We start from the raw sequence: 21667 nt of genomic DNA, 5'->3' as shown, positions 1-21667 counted from the left end.
GAGGGCAACAAATGTATAGATGTGCTTTACACAATTGATCTATGTATTGTGATGAATTGTATGAGCCCCAATAAATTGATTAAAAAATAAATAAAATAAACGTGAATTTAAAATAAAATCTTTGACAATTTCTAATCTCCGTTCTCTAATCTGTTTATCATAATGCTGCCTCTGACCCAGTTGTGAGGATTTTTGTTTTATGTTGAAGTGTAATCCTCACGGAAACTGTATTAATCTTATTAAAAACAAACAAACAAAACACCCTTTTATTGTGCATCAGATGAAGCTTTACAGAGTAGTTAAGTTTTCTATTCACCAATTTACACATAAGGCTGTACAAATCGTTTGTTCCTCCTCAGTAAATGCTTCAAGTTCTCCTGGCTTTCAGCATGAAAGTTGTGTCATTTGCACAGCAGAGGTTGTTCAGAACTCTCCCTTCAATCTTTATACTGTGGTCTTTAGATAATCCAGATTGTCTCAATTATTTGGTACGCATACAGATTGAATAAGTATGGTAAAAACATTGAACCCCGACACTCACTTTTCCTGATTTTAAACTATGTAGTATTCCCTTGCAGTATTCAAATGTCTGCCTCGTAGTCTCTGTGAAGGTTTGGCATAATCACAATTGAGTGTTCTGAAATTCTCGACTTTGCAGTATTATCCAAGATTTGTCATGGCTCCTACAATCAAATGCCTTTTGTCACTAACATACAGGTAAACATCTTTTGGGTATTCTCCGCTTTCAGCCAAGATTCATCTGACATCAGCAGTGGTCTCCCTTGTTGATATCCTCTTATGAATCTGGCTTGGATTTCTGGCAGCTCCTGTTTATGTACTGCTACAACTATTTTAAAATTATTGTCAGCAAAATTGACTTGTGCATGATATTAATAATACGGTTTGATAATTTCCACATACCTTTGGCTCACCTCTCCTTGGAAGGGGCACAAATATGGATCTATCCCAGTTGGTTGGCCAGTGCACTGTCTTCAAATGTTTTGGCAGAGCTGAGTACGCTCTTTCAACCTGTGTATTTCTTAAACACCTCACTTGGGAGTCCATCGATTTGGCAGGCTTTTCCCACCAGTGCCTTCCGTGAAGCTTGAACCTCTTCCTTCAGTATCATACGTTCTTGATAATATATGATCTCCTGAAGTGTGGATGTTGACCAGTTCTTTTGGTACAATGCTTCTAAATATGAATTCCATCATTTGATGCTTCCTGTGTCCTTCAGCATTTTGCCCAGAGTTCAATGTTGCAACTCAAGACTTGACTTTTTTCTTCGGTTCTTTCAGCTTCAGATATCTCAAAAAGTTATTTCCTTTTACTTTTCTAACCCCAGGTCTTTGCACATTCATTATAATACGTGACTTCTAAAGGCACTCTTAGAAATCTTCTGTTCAAATCTTTGACTTTTAATTCTTCCTTTCTTGTGAGCTAATCAACACTCATGAGTTAGTTTCATAGTCTCTTTTCCATCTACATGTCAGTCTTTTCTTTCTTGCCTGCATTTTTTATAATCTCTTTTTTTTCTGCCCACATGATGTCCTTGGTCATCCCGTAACTCGTCTAGTCTTTGGTCATACATGTGCAATATCACAGATCTATTCTGGAGATGATCTCTAACTCCAGGCAGGATATACCGACAGTCGGACTTTAGCAGTGTGAGCTTGTTTTAATGTTCTTTAGCTACAAGTTGAACTTGAATGCTAACCATTGATCTATTCTCCTCAGTGGATCCCAGCCTGTGCTGACCGTACTGAGTTTCTCCATAATTTCTTTCCATATATATAATTAATTTGACTCCCCCAACATCCACATCATTTATGTTGTTGAAAAAAGCGCAATTTTCAATGAATAAATCACATCTTGCAAAAGTATATCATGATTTATCTGCTGTTGTTTTTATCACCAAGACTTCTTCATTTTCAATTCGTATGTTCAAATCATCAATAATTCTAAATGCATCTTGATTGCATACATGATCAATTTCACACTCCAGAAGTTGGTGAAAAGCTCTAATTGCTTCACCTTAGGCATTACTGGTTGATGGGTTAGTTGGAATCACAGTCTAATGAACTAGTCTTCTTTGTTGGCCTACAGACACCATCCTATTACTGACAGCATTGCATTTCAGAGATTTTGGGAAAATAGTTTTAACACTATTCCTCTTCATTTGTCATTCTTGGCAAAGCAGGCCATATGGTTGTCTGATTCCAAGTGGCCAGGATCAGTCCATATCCAGGCCCTGCTGCCTAGAATATCGATCTTTCTTGTACTCTGTTTTTTAGGTGCCTTCTGATTTTCTTGGGTTGTCACCCATACGTTCCATGTTCTGGTTATTAAAGGATGTCTGCGTCTGTGTGCATGTCATGAAGCTCTACTCCACTTTGAGGGGGTGTTTTCCTCCCAGTTGAATTTTGAGGGTCTTGTGGTCTGAGGGACTCATCTTCTGGTCCTGCTCAGACAATGTTAGGTTCCGATTCATAAGGTTGTTCCTGGATTACTACCCCCCCACACATGCACACAGACAAACCCCCCTCCCCCCCACAGAAGATCACCAGGTCCTTCTTCCTAATCTGTTTTAGTCTGAAGTTTCACTGTAACCTGTTCACTCTGCGTGGCTCTGCTGGAATTTGGAATACCAGTGACATAGCTTCCAGCATCACAGCAACACACAAGCCAACACACTACGACAAACCGACAGATGGGTCGTAAATAAACTATGCACAGAGGTGGTCCTCCACTTAGGACAGGGTTCTGTTCTGACAATTCCATCCTAAGTTGGCTCTGACAGGTGTCAAATACCTTCTTTTTGAAAAGGTCATTGTTATTGCCTTATATTATCTTTATTGATCTGATTTTTGTTTTTGAGGGTTGGAAACATTTTACATAAAAGCTCACAGATATACTTCAGTACATACAGGTTACTAATCCTAAGATATACCACACAAACAGAAAAACCTTAAAGTTGTACATGTGGCTCATTGTAACCTGAAAAATGTCACAAGTCAGGGACTCCCTGTATTACACTTTGCCAACTTAAAACCACTGAATGGTTTCTTTCATCATTAAATAAAACTCATGCCTGCGGATAAAAACAAACATTCAAAGTTTTAGTTCCAAGTACTTTCAGAGGAAACGAGTGACCACTGATAACAAAAGATCTAATTAACTGCATCTTCTCAACCCAAACTACAAAATGTTATAGGACTGTTTGGTGAATAACTATTGTACAATCTGCAGGCCCAGAAACTGACGCAAGAACAGAAGGAAAAACATACTAGTCTCAAAGCCAATTTCGTGTCGAGAGGCTTTTGTTTATTACAACACTAGGCGCCTAGCAGTCACTCATTTCGGCTTAATTCCTTCTCTACAAAAGGGAAAGAAACTCAATCACAACCCATTATTAGTGAATGCTTCTGACTTTAAATCATTTATCTTGAAATTAATATAGGGTTGAGGTGTATTTTGTCTCTCATTAACACTTAATGAACCATCCAAACACTCCCAGGTCTGAAATGCCCGATGTTATCTAAATTTCAATTATGATAATTTCACAACCCTTTGAGAGATGATTACCATAGAAAATGAAATGTTCTCCTTCCAGCCTTCAACAAGTTGTGGACTCCTCCTCTTTGCTTCCGCTTATCCATTTTAAATCTTTAAAAGAGGAAAGGCTAATTCCATTTCTCTTGCACAAGGAATAAGTAAAATGGGGCACATAGAGATGAAACTGCCTGTTGTTTTTAAATTCTTCTCATTCCCACTTGAAGCGATACATTCTTCTGTGATGGAATCAGACCAGCGATGGTGAACAGTTTCAAGATGATCGGGGAACTGTGCATTTTAAATTGCAGAGTTCGGAGGGGCCATGGCACTCGGTGTTTGGCCCCCAAAGCCAAGACGGCCGCTAAGGAAGAACTGCTGTTGATGTTGTAAGCTCCGCCCAGTTGGTCCCTGATTCACAGAGGCCCCATCCACGACAGAACACCTTAAGGGCGCCTGGTCCCACACCATCCCCGCCTCCATGGTCAGTTGTGGATTGACCTCTGTGAGCCCCAGGACTTTCACTGGTTGATGTTGTGAGGCTGAGGGGCAGGCCTTTCTGCCGTCTTCCTCTGAAAGCTCCCCTGGCGTCTGTGAGCAGAACAGCAACACACAAGCCTCCCCTCACAGACCAGGGATAACGACAAATGCGGTGGCTTAGCCAGGCATCACACTCAGGTTTCCTGTATGAAAGGCTAGAATTCTCCCCTCGACTGACAAAGTAAGAGCAGGCTATTGGATTTATCCAGTGACAGCTTGCCTTTCAAATACAGACTCAAAGTCAACACATTTTAAAATAAGACCATCTATCCTCTTATGGATCTCCCTTCTCCTTTTGAATCTTCAAAAGGAAACTAAGAGTACTTACAAAGAAATGGAAATAACATTCCCTCTGAAATCCCAGGCTGAAGGATTCTGAGCCATGTAGACGGTGGGTCGTAAACCGACCCAGGGTTTAACCAGGCAAGTAGATTTACAGTTTAGAAAGGTCCATGTGTCACTGAGCACCTAGTTTTCCCTTTCGATTCAAATGAGCACGTCAACACCCATTGGAGCAGCAGAAATTGCCCCAAGAAGCCAGTTCAGACACGCTCATCTACATTTCTGGAAAATGGAACACCAGTGCTCACCTACCATAGTCAGGGGAGACTTGCATGTTGCTATGATCCTGAACAGGTTCCACTCGAGTTTCTAGAATAAGATGAACTAGGAGGAAAGGTCAACCGAACTGGACCACAATTGGTTTGACCTGTAACTTCTCCATGACGTCTCCTCATCTATGACTCTAATTAGATGCTGGAGACCTAGGAACAAGAACAGGGGTCTGTGCAGAGCACATAGATAGCGGTCTTGCCCTCCATGGGCAGAAAGAGATAGGGAATAGCTCACCCATTTGGATGTCACCTGTCCCATCATAGGTTCCTGAGTCTATAAATCTTTGTGGAAGCAGAAAGCCTCATCTTTCTCTTCCATGAATCCCTAGTGAGTACAATATTAATATTGGTGGATTCGCATTATTTGAATAACTATTTAATGAGCTGTTATTTCCTTTGTACCATGATTTTTAATACCCATCACGACAGCACCACCACATAATGCAAATCACATATAAATACAAAATTTGTTTATAAATACAAAATGTTTCCAATGTTTTCTATAACAAATAACGTTTAATCTATTAAGATCTGTGTTTTTCATCAACAGACATTGTGTTGAAAGATGCCCTTGACTTTGTATATAGTCAATCCACCCCCACCCACCCCCATTTGAGTTTGGGTCTTCTTCGCGATGAGTCGGAAGGACTTGATAGCAGTGAGCTTGGTTTTGGCTTATTAGACAAAACCCACTGAAGCCCTAGTCCTAGCTTCTTCAACACACGCAGCCACCGATGAAACAGTTGTTCAAAGCCAGGAGGAGACAGAGGGCCTGAGGTTCTCGGGCTTTTTAAAAGTCCACCCCCACCCACCAAATATTTCTTCCCTTAATCATTTAGTTGAAAGGCCCCTGAATCCCACCCCAAAATCCCTACTGGCTTTTGGCTTCCTCTTCAGCATGTGATCCATCACATGACTCAAACGGATTAGTGCTCAGGGAGAGATTTATTTTTTTTTCTGGGTAGATAGATATGCAAGCCAAACTATTATGACAAGTTGATGAATGTAGCTTTTGAAAATGCTTTCTGTTGTAGTAATACAACAAACAACAAGGAGGCATGGTGCCAGGTGCCATCCATCAGGAGGTTAGCTGACTGGGAACAGGCTCTGCCCTGGTGTCACAAGCTCTTCTCCTTCTGCCAGGGGCACTAATGTGGCCCAGGGAGCCACGGGAAGGGCGGATCTCAAAGCTGCAGCTTGAAAGCCATTGTACACAGACTAGGGACGGCTTAGATGAAAATTGATGCCATGATTGTGACCTGGATTTACAAATATTTGTGTTTGAATGTGCATGGATAATATTTGTGATAGCCTCAGTTCAACATTTTTTGTTCTATATTGATTTTTACCCTAACAAGGCCCTGGAAGGTGAATAGACTTGCTACCGTGCAGAATTCATTGGAAAGGGAGTCATTGCAGATGCAGTTAGGTCATTCCACACCTTATCTTTGGATAGTCCTTGTGATCTATTTTTAATTTGTTCTATTTTTAATATTTTCTGTGTTCTTTTTGATTGAGGTCTTTATCTGCTTTGTTGTTGCTGTTAGTCTTCTTTTTAAGTGTTTTTCTTTATATAAAATCCAGAATCAGTAAGTCTATAGGGATGGTAACTGGATCAGAGGTTCCTTGGGAATATGGCAGGGGAGGTTGGGGGGGACAGGGGAGCTAATGATAAGTACAAGAGTGAAGAACATGTTCTACAACTGATTGTGGTGATGACTGCACAATTTTTTATGTAATGCAACTGCTGAATGGAAGGGCATGTGGATTATATGCCAACACAACTTGGAAAGCATAAAAAGGTGACCTACTGTTATTGCTGTCAGATGCCATCTGGTCAGTTTCAATGCAGAGTGACCTCAAGTGACAAAGCCGCACTGTCCCACAGGATTTACTGGGCTGTCGTCTAATGGAAGCAGATCACCAGGTCTTTGTTCTACAGAGCTACTGGCTGGGTTTGACCCCATGGCCTTTTGATTGTTAGCCAGTGCTTAACTTTGGGCAACCAGGGTTCTTTAAAAAAGGTATCTAGGTAGTGAAAATAGTTGGCAGTTAATTGCTAAGCTTAGGGTTGGCAGTTTTAACCCATTCTACGGTGCCATGGAATACACACCTGGTTAAGGCTGCAGTCTGGAGAACACGAGAACACTCTGACACAAAGCCCTGCTGTGATTCTGAACCACATCACGGCATCTGAGAGCAAGAGCAACATGGTAAACCATCTTCATGTTGCACCAGTTTGTTCTCATGAACCGTCACGTCGGGTCCAACTCAGGAAGACCTGACATACAACAGAAGGAAACCCTGCCTGCTCTCGTGCCATCCTTACAATCACTGCTAGGTGTGAACCCACTGGTGTAGCCACTGTACCAATCCAGTTTATCGAGAGTCTTTCTCTTTCAGGATGACTCTCCACTAAGCATGATGTCGTTCTTCAGGCGCTGGTCATTCCTGATCACACAGCCAACACAAGAGGTGAAGTCTCATTTAGCTTCTAAGGCGTCTGGATGTACTTCGTCCGAGACAGAATTGCTTGTTCTTCTGGCAGTGCCTGGCATCATTCAAACTCTTCACCCACACCCTAATTCAAGGGCATCAACTCTCCTTCACTCTCCCTTCCTCAGTGCCCAGCTCTCCCATGCGTATGAGGCATCTGAAGATACCATAGCTTGGGTGAAGCTCCCTTAGTCTTCAAAGTGCTAGCTTTGCTGTTGAACACTTTGAAGATGTCTTTTGCTCCAGATGTGTCCAATGCAGGATGCCACTTGAATTCGTCCCTGCTGCCTCCACGGGCACTGATTATGGATCCCAGTAACAGGAAATCCTTGAAACGAAACTTCAATCTTTCTTGGTTTGTCATGCTATTGCTGATGGTTTGGTTGTGAGAATTTTTTGTCTTCACTCTGTTGAAGACAACAGAGTCATCCCTACATTTTCAAGTCCAAGTGCTTCAAGTTCAGTCGTGGCATCTGCTTATCCCAGTTGTTAATGAGTCTTTTTCTATCCTGATGTCCCCACCTTCTTCATGTAGCACAGAGTGTTACTAAAATGTGAAGTGGAGACCTGTTTCGGTAGCAATAGAAATTGTGGTGATGTGAGCAGAACATTGTAAGACTGTATCCTGTTGGGTTGTTTTATCTTCTGTCTACCATAGGACACTTAGCGAAACTTCTCTGTACATTTCCAGGATTTTTTCTTGAGCAGAAATTAAGAGGCTGATAAACTGTTGAAATGAAATTTGGATTCACAGGAGAATATTTTAGACTACATTTTGGACCTCTCCCTGCGAGTTTCAAATTGGTTTATGTGCTCTTATGCCTGTTTGGTATGTTCTAAATTACAACTAGAAAACACATCGCCAACTTTTTTTTTCTTCCCATAAACAAGTATGATATTACACATCTCTGCTTCTTCTTTAAGGAAAGACATACAACAACAAATTGTCAAGTTTTCACAAATAAGGGCTGGGATTGTGACTATGAGGAGAATGTACATATAATCAAAACAAATCCAATCAAAAGCAAAAACAAACCAATTCCATTGAATTCCATAAACAGCATGCCTCGCTCCTGATGAAACCTAACGCCTCAGAACACAGCTCAGACAATCCCTTTACACGGCATCCCATCTGACCCAGGACGAGGCACAAAAATGATGACTTCCCTGGTCCTGAGCAAGCGCTGAAGTTAGTGGAGGGGGAAAGCCCCTTGTGACTCTGAATGGGACACATGCAGTATAATGCAGAGAGGGAAACTAAAGCGTATGGGCTGGATACATAAGGAACGTGGAAGAGGGTGATGAGAGGGAAGTAACTTACAAAGAAGACAACGTAGGTGAGTGGTCCTCTGTGGGTGAAAAAAGTTCCAAGAGGGCCTTTGGAAACATCTCTCTCCCTCCCTCTTCCTGCTTCCCAAATTACCACAATGCATTTGCTCATGAGTCTTAATTCCTTATATTCACGCAACAGTGTTTGGATAACTAAGAGCAAGGCAGGAAAGCATAAAGAACAACGTATTACTGTAACCTAGGCTATGGTTACCTGTCGTCTCACAGGGGAACCCGAACAAGAAAACCACGGCACCACCACTAACCACCCCCTGTCACTGGGTCTATTCTGACTGCTTACAACCTTGTAAGACAAAGCAGAACTTTCCCCACGGGTTGCAACCTTTCCAACTGCCAACTTCCTCCTCCTACGAGGGGCGGGTGGGTCCAAACCACTGACCTTTGGTGAGCAGACAGTCACTAGGCCATAGGGGGCAATGCTACACAGGATAGTTGACTACAGCAAGATCCAGATCAGGCCAGTAGATGAATGAACTAGCTTCCAAATGCAGGAAATGAAGCCTAAAGAAGGCGGCCGGGGATTCCGAGAGATGGGCCTGGGCAGGAGGAAAGCCCACAGGGACCGTCATCGGCTCTGAATATCTGAAGTGCACTCCACATGTATCCCATCAAAGATGAGAGGAGATAAAAGAAAAGATGAGGCAGGGGAAGGAGTATCTCACTAAATTCACTGACATGGAGCTGGTGCCGACTCATAGTGACCCTATAGGACAGGATACAGCTGCCCCTGTGGGTTTCTGAGACTAACTCTTCACGGGAGTAGAAAGCCTCATTTTCGCGCAATGGAGCTGCTGGTGGTTTTGAACTGCTGACTTTGTGGTTATCAGCCCGATGTGTAACCCACTATGCTACTAGGGCTCCAGAAAGAGTGTCGCGGGAGCAAATGTTAAAAAGGTAATGCCAGGCCATAAAGAACTTCTGGCCTTAAATGTGCTCTAACTTTTAAACACCAAACCCCCACAAATATTGTTCTATACTAAGCTGAAGATGTGCAGTGTAAAATGAAACTAAATCACTAGCAAAGGAAAGAGACCTTTGGCTCATTCTCGTGGACCTGTTTATTTTCCTATATCTCTAATTTCCAAAGTTGTATCGGTCACTGCAAAGTATTTGCTCCCTCTGAAAAATGGTTAGTGGCAGAGGGGCAGGAGATGCCCTAGCAGGAAGGACATGCCCTTTATAAAGCATACACATGCCACGAGGCTTGCAAATGATTTTAGATGTGCTCAGTAGCCAAAAGGCAACAGAAAAAAGAAGAAAAGAAAAGGAGAAAAGAATGAAAACAAATGTGCTTCAGCAACATCAAGTCCAACTTTTCCATCTTCCCCATGAGGGAAATGTATGTTATGAAACTCTTGGACTGTAACAACCTCACCCTATGCAATCCCTGAGCCGGGAATTTATGAATTCTTTTGGCTGGAGACAAAAGTGCTCCAATCCTTCCATATTACCCAGATGTCCATTGCAAAATGGGGGCCTGGAGAATCACAACATTTTTCTTGTAAATCACTCAGATCAAGAGGAGCTTTTGTTCCTCGTTCTCTTCAGCAGCAAGATGGGCTTCTCACTGCAGAACTGGAGAAGAGAGGGTCTTGGGTCTGTCCTTGTTCCTGTTGCTTTTATCAAAAGTCTGAATTTGAGCCTCGACTCCACCACACTCTACCTTTGCAGCATTGCACAGCTGCTGGACATGGCCACCTAGTATCTGGGTGGACATGAACCTCCACAATCATTGAGGATGGCACGTGCCATTTCAGAGTTGGCGGCCGCCTCGGGCATTCATCCACTGAGCTGAACAGCCGCGTTATTCCAGACACTTCCCATTTGACTTCCTGGATAGGCAACCGAAACCCCAAGTATCTCAACAGCCGCTCCAATGTTGCCTCGGCAGAAAGCGGCAGGGTCGAGACTCCGCTTCAGACATTTGATAAAAGCAAAAGGGAATGGGCACAAAAGTGGATGGAGATTGCTTAGGGACAATGACATCCACTGCTCTGAGTGTTGAGTTCCCACGACGTGTGCTGTGAGTGTTCCTCACGAGGAAAGCTTCTCTGTCTCGATCAGTGAGCCCAAAGCAGGGGAGGACTCGTTGGTCACTGGAGGCTGACACGTGAAGCTGGAGACATTGAAGACTCAGTAGAATTCATGGCTTTCAGGCAGGAGACCCAAACTGCATTCCCCGCCACCCCTTGTCTATCACTGGAGTCTTGTGTTGCCCTGATGCTGCAAGGGAACTTTCAGGCTAAGACAGAGTAGGAAGAAAGGCCTGGCTGTTATCAGACATTATCCAGCAGAACCCTATGAGTCACCGGGGTGTGGTACGCTGTATTCTGAGGCTGCAGTTCACAAGTGAACGCCTCATTCACAAAGTCTTCCTCCACGCTTCTTCCTGATCCCAGAGTGCGCAGCTCTGCTGCCTCCCCTTCTTTGTTCTAAACATCTGGTGTCCCTTTCAACCAACCCATAATCTCTGAAACTAAACAAGACACTAAACACCTTTATTCAGCGGCTCAAATTGGGAAAGTTGAATCTTCCAGCAATAATTGGGGAGATGTTTTTTTAAAGGGAAATGAAAATTCTTTGTGCTGGATTGGAGGGAGAAACTAAAATCCACCAAATGGGTAAAAACATAATCATTCTCTCTCTCTCTCTCTCTCTCTTTCTCTCTCTCTCTCTCTCTCTCTCTCTCTCTCTCTCTCTCTCTCTCTCTCTCTCTGTGTGTGTGTGTGTGTGTAGCGGGGTGTCTCTGAGGATTTACATAAGCCCTCCTAGATTCCCTGGGGCATTAATCTGGTCACTCACCAAAACTCTGGCGTTTTGCCCATTTACCTCTTGGGGAAAGACTGATCTTTACCAACCCAATAATAGACAAACGTATACAAACCAAGCCAAGCCAGTGACTCTCCAGTTGACTGGCTCATGGTGACCCCAGGTGTCTTAGAATGGAATCGTGATCCAAAGGGGTTTCAAAGGTTGATTGTTTTGTGGAGAGGTATAGATTGTTAGGCCTTTCTTCCAAAGAGTCTCTGAGTGGACATGAACCTCCAATCATATCAGTCAAGGACATTAGCCAATGGGACACTGACACAATTATCCGTGCCAAGAGTATCTTTTCCTGTAATAGCTCACAGTCCCCAGGGCAATCATCATTTATACAAGGCAGCTTCAAAACAGTCTGCAGAAAAGAGAATTTAAAAATAATGGCATTTCCCACACATCCTTTTTGAACCCCCCTCGTGTGTCCTGCCATGCTAATGCCCATGTTCCCCTTCTACACTGGAGACTGGGGACTTCCACTTCCAATAGAGGGATTTGAACACCATGAAGTGTCTTTATAAAGAAATCCTCTTTCTTGGTTACTCGATACCTGGGGAGCTGGACACATAAGCCACTCTTCCATCACTGTCCCCTAAAGCAGAGCAGCCGTTCCAACGCTGCCAGTCCATTAAGATCAATCACTGATGGTCATGCTCCAGCACCGGAGAGTCTAATTTCATTGGTCTTCAGTGTGAAATTAGTACCTATTTTAAAACTTTGTAGGTGACTCTGAAGTGTAGCTTAGGTTAAGATTACTTTCTACACAGGCATCATCGATTTGCAGAACTGAAAGTCATCCTCTTAACTATTGAAACTTCTGGCACATGATATGCAGAAGAAACCAGGGTAAAATAATTATTTGGTAAACTCATGAGGAGGAGAAGCTTGTCCCTTTGGTGTTATATCCTTAGTTATACCCAACAAGTACCCTAATGTATCCAATGAATATTATTGGATGAATGAATCAAAAGATATAAAAATATCAGAAGAGCTAGTGAATGGACCAAGCAAGGACTTTTAAGTAAACAATAAAAGACACCCCAAAGTTAGACTTCCATACAGTCAGTAAAGGTTATGGATAACACATTTCCAATCACTTTTATTCTAGTCCACTAGTTTAAGGGGGAACCAGATCCTAGGCATTGGTCCCCAACTTTCAGTCCTTGACCTTATTCCATTCTCTCCCTGAAAGAGCAGATCTTAGAACAACACATTCTTCTAAGATATAGGACCTGGGATATTAGAAAGCCTGGCGATATGTGTAGATGCTGCTGCTTTTACCTTGAGAAGTAAATGGAATGCAACCACACACTCTTAGCTATCTCTCCAGAATGTGTTTCTCTCTTGTAACACAATTGAAAAGGGCACCTCCTTCAAACCACACTCACACAACGTCAAATGCTACTGTAGTCAAATCCATTCTGAACATGTATAACCTTCTTTTAAACAAGAATTCAAACATTCCAAGGAAATGACAGCTGGTAAGATGAAGAATGGCAAAAATCTTGCTTTGGGGCTCACATGAACTAACGGAAAGTCCTGAAACCCCTTAAAACAAGTCCTATCAACCTTCACTGGATATTACAGATAGGAGATGCCTTCAAAAGAAAAAATATAACATCGAAGCTGTTGCTTATAATAAAAATCTCAGCTCTTTTGGTATTGCTTGCAGTAAAAATTAGTTAGAGCCTGTATAAGTGTAAGCATCAGTATTTAAAGGAAGGAAAGAGTTCACAGGTTCCAACACACATGGCCCCTCTGTCGCACAGGAGATAATGCCTGGTCTTGGACCATCACCCGTGGTCACTGGTGTGTCTGCACTTAGGTGACAGCCACTGTGTCAATCCCTCTTTTTGAGGGTCTTCTTTTCACAACCTTGTACTCTACCCCAAGCATGTTATCCTTCAGGGGCTGGTCTCCCAAATAACTTGTCCCAAATACGTGAGATGAAGTCTCACCGTCCTCCCTTCTAAAGAACCTTCTGGTTGTACTTCTTTCAAGGCAGAGTTGCTCATTATTCTGACAGTAGCTGGCATAGCCAATATTCTTTGCCAATAATCCAAAGACACAGATTTTTGTTCCTTCTTCATTGTCCAGTTTATGTGCATATGAACGTACCGTAGTTTGCGTCCTGAAAGTGACATCTCTGTTTTTAACCCCTTTAAAGAAGTATTCTGCACAAGATTTGCCCAAGGCAATCGGTCATGTGCTTTCTTGACTGTTGCTTTCATTGGCATTGATTGTAGATCCAAGTAAAATAAAATTGTTATCAACTTCAATCTCCTCTCCTTTTATCAGGATGGCGCTTATGTTTTGAGCGGTGAGGATTTTTGTTTTATGTCGAGGTATTATCTCTGCGGAAGGCTTTCATCTTTGATCTTCACCAGACCCTTGGTCTAGGTACAGGCTCACCAAGGACACAATGAAGTCTTCTGGAATTCCCTTTCTTTACTGTTATCCATACTTTTCTACAACCCACACAGTCAAATGCTTTTGCATCGTCATTAAACAGACATGTCTCTCTCTAGTACTCTGCTTTCAGCTAAGACCCAGCTGACATCAGAAATGATTCCTTGTTCTATGTCTTCTAAATTCAGCTTGAATTTCCAAAAGTTTCCTGCCTTTGTTCTGTTTCAACCACATAAAAATTATCACTCTGAACTGGTATTTCTCTCTTTTGAATACAAAACAAACCAACATGAAACCTCAAGCATTTCCAAGGAAAACAAAGTTAATAACATTCACCACGAGATAAAGAATAACAGATAAACCTTGCTTTGGGGCTCCCTTCTGTTGAAACTTCTAAAGCATCTAACACAAGTCCTGTTAAGCATCTTAATCATATGTTACCACAAAGAGAAGATGCCTTTCCTTAAAAAAGAAAAAAGAAGTTGTTTAAGCAGTTGCTTAGAATAAAAATCTTAACATTAAACATTTTTCTTTCGATATTTCTCATTTTGGGGTGCACACCATCATTCACAATACTTTCAACTTTCATATCTCAGTTCTATAATCCTTCACAATGGCCACCAGGATTCAGACACTCATCATAATTAAAGAGTTTATATAGGAAGTGAACAGGTTGTAAGGCAGGTGAGAAATGCTCAGAATAGAGTTTTTCAGTCAGGACACATTACAACGTCCTTTCAGGGATACTAATAGATGTCTGTAGAGCATGCAGCTCTGCTGTGAGCCTCCACCTGAAGGCATTCAAGCTTAAGCTCCATGGGTCAGCCAATTCAGCTCTCCCAATTCAGTGCCCAGAGGCACCCTACTCCAGACGGCAGCCTCCTGCCCCAAGCACTCAGCTCTACTATGTGGGCTGGGAAGTCCACCCCTCTGCCTCCTGCTCTGGCTTCTGGTTCTGTTATTGCTGTTTCTCTGATGTTGCAGCTGTCTTTGGATCAAGGAAACCCACTGTGCAAGAACCTTGGGGTCCAGAGGACACACTCCACTCCTGGTTCTTGCTGGTAGTGAGATGCCCCTCTCCTGCTTCTTGGCGGTCCTAGTTTACAACCAGCAAGAAGGTATGCCAATATATCCTGTTAACAACAGCTCACGGGTGTCTTCCCCCATCTTCCTACCCAGACCCATGCAGGAAAAAGCCATTTGATGGGAGTTACAAAGACTTTGGCTAGAGGAGCCACCGTAGATAATGCCCCTGCAAGGTGTCGCCATTAGCCAGAAGTAAATCCTATATTAGTGTAAATATCAGTAGCGAATGGGAAAACACCATGTTTACAGTAGAAAGATGAGACTTTAGCCTACTTTCTCTGATCAAATGAGAAATTTGTACTCCGCTTTCCCAATCCGATGGAATAAGATTCCTTGGGGCTCTTTAATTTTCTGTTTGTATTGAGAACATCTGGCAGCTATGTCTCTTTAGATAATATCATGACCTTACTTCTTTAGACACCCTCACAGTGTGATGTTATATCGTGTTCACCTAGTAATTTCATCCAACTTTAAAAAGATGTCATCACTCATCAGACTGACTTTTTTCTTTCCCTGTTTAGATATCTAGGAAGCAGACGAGCCCTTTATTTTATCAGTTGGGCTTTAATAAGATAGTCACAGTCTCAATCTATAAATTTATCTTTTAAAAAGAAAAACAAAAAGCACCCTGCCATCAATTTGATTCTGATTCATAGTGACCCCATCCGGTGGACCCCATCCGCTCCCTGGGTTTTCCAAGGCTATAACTCTTTACTGGAACAGAAAGCCTCATCTTTCTCCCAGAAATTGGTTGGTGGGTCTGAACTGCTGACCTTGCTGTTAGCAGCCCAGTGTGTAACCAACGACATTGCCACAGTTTGTATCATTAGTAATCGCTGAATCCAAACTGAATCACTGAATCCAAACTGAATCGCTGAATCAAATGAATACAGATTTGAAGATTTGTTTTGGCATGTCAGAAAGTAAGGAAGTCATAAAATACCTTTAAATCTTCAGCCACCAGTTCAAATGTCAACATCACACTTAGGAACATTCAGCCCTATGACTCATTCTCTCAAATGAGCTGCGTTTATCCCGTTGGCTGTGGCCTTGGCTTAGACCTCACACAGTCTGACACAGTGTTACACATGGTAATGTTAAGTACTACCTAACGCACCTGCGGGGTAATGTTAAGTACTACCTAACGCACCTGAAACGTTTGATGGGCAAACCCAAAGTAAGTGGCTTAGGTCAGATCTACAGCACTCAGTGCTAGGCCCTTAGCATCACAAAATATATGATTGACTATAATAGATTGAAGAAGGATCGGTCCCACTCAGTGCTCACTTCGTTAGGTCAAGCAGACAAATTCAGGAGAAACACTCAGTTTAATTGCAGCGGTTGAAGGCTTTGACAGAGAAGGCTGTCCAGCTTGCTGGTGCATTACTCAATTCACTTGAAATAAGAGACTGAAATCAACAGAAATTGAAAGCTGGCAGTATGTACCACCCGCTGAAAGTCCACTAGCAGAAGTAACTCAATGTGACTGTGTTAGACCAGGTAGACTAGGGAAACAATGACCTAATACAATCTTACAACAATTAGTAAAGGTTGCAAGATATGTTTACAAAGCCCTTCCCTTAGTATGCAAACCAGCGTAGAAGGCACAGACAATTATCAATGCTCCAAAATTACAAAATGAGACAAATCAACCACTGTCCGTACTTGCCAGTCTCACAGAAGGGGCAGTGGAGAAGCCAGGGGAAGGTTTCTTCATAATGAACTCCCCAGATCAGAACCCCTTCCTGGCCCCTCAACCACTGCTCATGGGCAATGCACGCTTTTACAATTCATACATCATGTAACATTAATAAGCAATCTTAATACAGAAAGCACACTTTACGTTTAGGATTGTCTGTATTTTCCTTTGCTTTTGCATTCATTGTTTTTCTTTTCTACATTTTTCAGAATATCATTCAGAGAGGATGGCTCTAGAGATTAACCAGTGTCCTAAGTTATATAGGCAAGTATTAATGAGAAACATACACGACTGTATTTCATTAACCTTGTTTTAATGGCATTTTGCTTTCAAGAGTACACATATTATTTAATTTTTCTTACTGCTTAAAGGTACCTATTTTAATAATGGGGGCACATAGCCTCCTCTTTCTGTCTCTCAGACAGTGGTTTATTTGAACCACTGACCATATGGTTAGCAGTCCAGAGCCTACCTGACTGCGCCACCAGGGCTCATGACTTTAACGTGGGGAAGGAGAGTCACCATCATCAGTACCAGCTGCTCAAGGCCCATTGGAGCGAGGCAGAGGTGAGACATGCTCCCACCCTCCATCTTTCCTTATCAATTCTGACACCAGCCATCCCTCCTTGCTACAGACAACTTCTCAACGGCTTCAATAATTTATTGCAATGGCCACATAGAACTCATAGACAGTACAACTATGAGATTTTTAAAGGACATTAACAGGTCACAAATGCTCAGGAGACAATGATTTGGGTAGGACAGCTTCTTCTCAGCTGAACCTACAGGCGGGCCTCTCTGGAGCCTTTGGCTTCTCAGCCACATGGTCCCGGGCGCACCCTCCTGCCCTCACATGCCACAAAGCTCTGGCTAGGGCTCCAGTAAATGCCCAACAAGCATGCCTCCCCCCTTCCCGAATATGCTCAGCTCAGCGCCCTGGATCAGCAAACCTGGCTCCCCAACTACATGCCTCCAGGCAGCCCTCTCCACAAGCCAGCCTCCTGCTCAGACGCTCGAGTTTTACTTGCTTTGCGGGCTGGAACGTCCACCACTCTATCGCACCTCTTGCTCCTGGTGCTGCTGCTGCAGCTCCCCTGGTGTTCGTTCTTCCAGGGTCCAAAGGATGTGCTCAACTCCCGATACTTCGCTTTTGCTGGTTGTCAGATGCCCACTTCCTGCTTCTGAGATGGTTCCTTTTAGACCCATAGGGTTGCTCATCACAACTGTCCTCATGAACAATCCCTCACAACTGAACCTGCTCCGTGTCTTCCCTCACCTCGACTCAGAGCAATCTGGGACAGATTCCTCGGTGGGAGTTACAGAGACTGTGGTGAGGAGCAACACATTAAGTAATTCACTGCACTACACAGTAGGTATACAAAATATATACACAGATGCATATACTATACACTCTCTCGATGCACTTTCTAAAGCACTATACATTTCGTTGGGATCCCGATGGTGCCAGCACCCAGTGGTGGCGGCAAGTTTTGATTTGCTAAAGAATAAGGCCCGTTATGAAGGACATAGGAGATTGTCATGTGTGTGATGGATTCATTCATACTAATCCCTAGAAAACACACACACAATAATATTTCTTTATGTGCTTGCCAGACTTTGGAAATACCATCTGTTTGGAGAGTTGATTTTTCCCTTCAAATCTCGATCCAACTTAAAATTAGTTACCGAATACATTTTCCAATAGCAAAACGTCAATAGGAATGTATCTTCCCAATGTCTATACTTCCAGGATTTACATTTTACTTCTCTAACTCACGAATTCCAGCCTCAAACTAAGACCACTGCCTTTGAGTGGGGTCCGACTGACGACAACCCTGCAGGAGAGAGGAGAACGGCTCCAAATCTTTATAGAAGCAGATGACTTCTTTCTGCTGCGGAGCAGATGGTGGATTTGAACCTCTGATCTTTCGGTTAGCAGTGCTGTCTGTCACCCACTGCACCATCAGCGCTGCGTTCCCTTAGCGGTACCACAAAACAAAAACCGAAAACCCAAAGCACGACGGCTATAAAGGCGCTTCGACTCAGAGGGACCTGAGACTGTAAATCTACAAGAGCAGACAGGTTTATCTTTCTCCCTCCAATGAGAGCTAGCTTCTATAATATACTCTTAATAAGATCCCAGCCATGGGCGTCTTAATTTACTAGGTGATAAAATGTAAGTTTTGAATTTTGCACAGTATCAATATTTGATTATTTGCTGAGTGAAAACATTTTCCTTGTGATTTGATTTATTTGCTTCTCAGTCTCTCGCTCGGTAAATGAGCACATTGTAACAATTACATCACTGAGACAATACGAAAGATCCCGGGCAGATCTGACTCGCTCTGTAAGGCATGTTTTGGCTCATCCCGACAGAATATTCATGCATGCTAATTGGAGAGAACGAGATAACAGGAGCATTCCATATTTATACACTTTGGTTTGGTTGATGATGTTTATTATTGGTTGTGCCACACAGTACTATTATCATGTAACATCAGGTATTGCAGCTTTAGGAAACTTTTGAGATCTCAAATTAAGACAGTGGTTGACTCATAATAAAGAAAAGGCTTTCCCCCCGTTTCTTCTTTTCTTTCATATCAGCTCTGGTATCTGCTTTGTTAAGAAGCTGGCCTGAAAAGAGGGCAAACTCACTAGTGAGTTATACCACAGGTTCCCAAATGTATTTGTCTTACCGCCCCCTTTTCAGTGCCCCCAGGCAGTGAAAAATTGTCATGCCACAGCGTATCATACAGGATGAAGTGCGAGTAACTTATGCAGTGGGCTGCAATCTGCATGGTCAGCAGTTCAAGACCAGCAGCAGCTACTAGGGAGAAAGACGGGGCTTTCTACTCCCGCAGTTACAGTCTCAGAATCCCACAGGGGTGGGTAGCTCACTCTGAGTCAGCATTGACTCGACTCGCTGGCAGTGAGAAGGAGGGATTGGTGTTTGCAGCCCCCCTGGATCATTTCAGCGCCCCTAGGGGGCAGCACCACCCACTTTGGGAACCACTGCATTAACCCCTCTTCAGCACATTAGACCCACCTTCAGCTGGAAAAAGACTGGGCTTTCTACTCCCCCAAAGAGTTGAAGTGTCCTGAACTTATGGGAACAGTTCTACCCAGCCTTACAGGCATCTACCCGATGGCAGTAAGTGTGGATTTGGGTTTTTAGTACAGACCCCAAACCAGAATGGTCAAAAACCAGAAATGATCTGGCATTCTTGTGTAGGATATAGCTTGTGCCATGCTTCCCAGGGGCACCTTGGTCCCATGGGGTTCTGTCTAAACCCAGCTGGTCTCTCGCTGTCACCTGATGCAGGGAAGGCGCACTTATTGGTCCCCTAATGTCTGCCAAGCCCTGTAGAGTCCCTGGGAAAACAGACAGGGATGAGGCCAGGGCTCTGCTTTCAGTAAATTTTCACACCAGTAGGGCAGTCGACAGTTTTCCTGATCCTACCTACGTCCCACCGCTAGGAGCTGTCTGTTTATGAAAAGTCTAGAAGAAGCCGCAGATGCATATATTTTTCTTCTTCTGTTTCATGTTTTAATATGTACAGTGATTTTGATCGAACCCCTCACTCGCTCCATGTGACTTTTCACTGTCAAATAAAATCTTTCATTAAAAAATATTACCGTGGAACTTCATAGTTTACAGTTTGGAGACAAACCTAGTCGCAGACCACACAGCTCATGGAGCGGTTTGAAATATTAAAATTATTATTAAAGACGTTCCAGTCCAAGGCCTCCGGCCCTTTCTTTGCTGCTTTGAAGCCCGGCGTTGCCCCTCCCCCGACCTTCGTCATCCCTCTCACCAATCCCACCGCAGGAGCTATGCTTCCAAGTTCTTCAAACTCAAACCCCACAAACACCCTCCAAACACAGCCAACCCAGAACCTGGGCCGCTCACAGGAACTCAGTGGCTAGGAGGGTCATGACAGTGGGTGTGATGGACAACATTCAAAAGGTAAAGATAGCAGATTCATTTCTAATCATATATGTTCCAGATTCAGAGAGATATTAAAGATACGAAATCCATTTCTAATCATAAGTCTTCCTTTTATTATGTCTGACATGAGGATAGCAGAATGTCCTTGGAAGACAGGGACACTTGATATTGCTCATTCTACCATCAGAGAGGCCAGTGGTGAATGCAATGGTTAAAGCGCTCAGCTGCTACCCAAAAAGTTGGAGGAAGAAAGGACTGGCCTTCTCCCTCTGAAGATTCAGCTACTGAATGTCTCTTGGAACACTATTGTCCTCTATCGCACACGGAGTTGCCCTGAAGCCACTCAACGGCAACGGGCCATCGTGTGAGAGAGCTGGAGATGGACAGACGCTAGAAACGAACAAATCCTCAAATATGAATTTCACCTTCCCTACTTTCCCTCCTCTCCATTCCGTCATCTGAATTTGGGAGCAACCACTTTCTCTCCAGAGCCCCAGCCACGAAAGCACACCTTGGGCAGAATGACCCGTGCGCCTCACTCACGAAAGCCTTGTGGGGGGACTGAGGGGCTTACTTGTTGCTGAGGCAGCGTCTCAGGGAGTAGGAGGCGCCTCCACCGCAGGTGCGCGAGCACTCGCTCCACGGGCCCCAGGCGTCCCACTGGCCGTCTCGGTCCTCCTCGGAGCGCGCCGTCCTGGAGCTCTGTGGGAAAGAGAGGTTGGTCAGCACCCCGAAACACGCATCCTTGAAGGTGCGCAGCCGTTTCAGCTGCACCTGGTGGACGCGCTGGGGGTCCACTGTGCACCCTATGATCAGATTCCCTCCAATCAGATGATGTGGACACGTCATCTTGTCATACTGCGGAGGCTTGCTGTGATGGCTGGCTGTCAGGCCGCCAGTTCTTCCAACAAAATCCCTGCCATCGGGTGTGTTCTGACTCCCAGTGACCCTCCTAGGGTAGAGTGGTGCTGCTCACGGGCTTCCAGGATGGTAACTCTACACAGGAGGAGAAAGCCTCCTTTTTCTCCCTCAGAGCAGCAGGTGGTTTCAAACAGCTGACCCTATGGTGAGCAGCCCGATGTGTCGCCCACGCCACTACCAGGATCCCTCACCACAACCGTAAAGGCCGAAACAGCACTCCCTACAAACCCCGCC

The 21667-nt window shown here is 43.7% G+C and overlaps 1 protein-coding gene across 1 annotated transcript in view; it reads right to left on the bottom strand.

Moving 5' to 3' along the window:
* ADAMTSL1 (ADAMTS like 1) overlaps positions 1 to 21361 on the bottom strand; it is a 355504-nt gene extending 334143 nt beyond the window's left edge. Inside the window, exon 1 of the mRNA XM_004706548.3 lies at positions 21087 to 21361. Within this exon, the coding sequence (XP_004706605.2) occupies positions 21087 to 21361 (275 nt within the window). The remainder of the gene's footprint in view (positions 1 to 21086) is intronic.
* Positions 21362 to 21667: the final 306 nt, after the last annotated feature.

The sequence above is a fragment of the Echinops telfairi genome, unplaced genomic scaffold (genome assembly GCF_000313985.2).
Source record: "Echinops telfairi isolate 266 unplaced genomic scaffold, ASM31398v2 ScPeMD7_25;HRSCAF=90, whole genome shotgun sequence".
Taxonomy (NCBI): domain Eukaryota; kingdom Metazoa; phylum Chordata; class Mammalia; order Afrosoricida; family Tenrecidae; genus Echinops; species Echinops telfairi.
The sequence above is the reverse complement of the archived record's forward strand: the minus strand, read 5'-3'. Positions and strand labels throughout refer to the sequence as shown.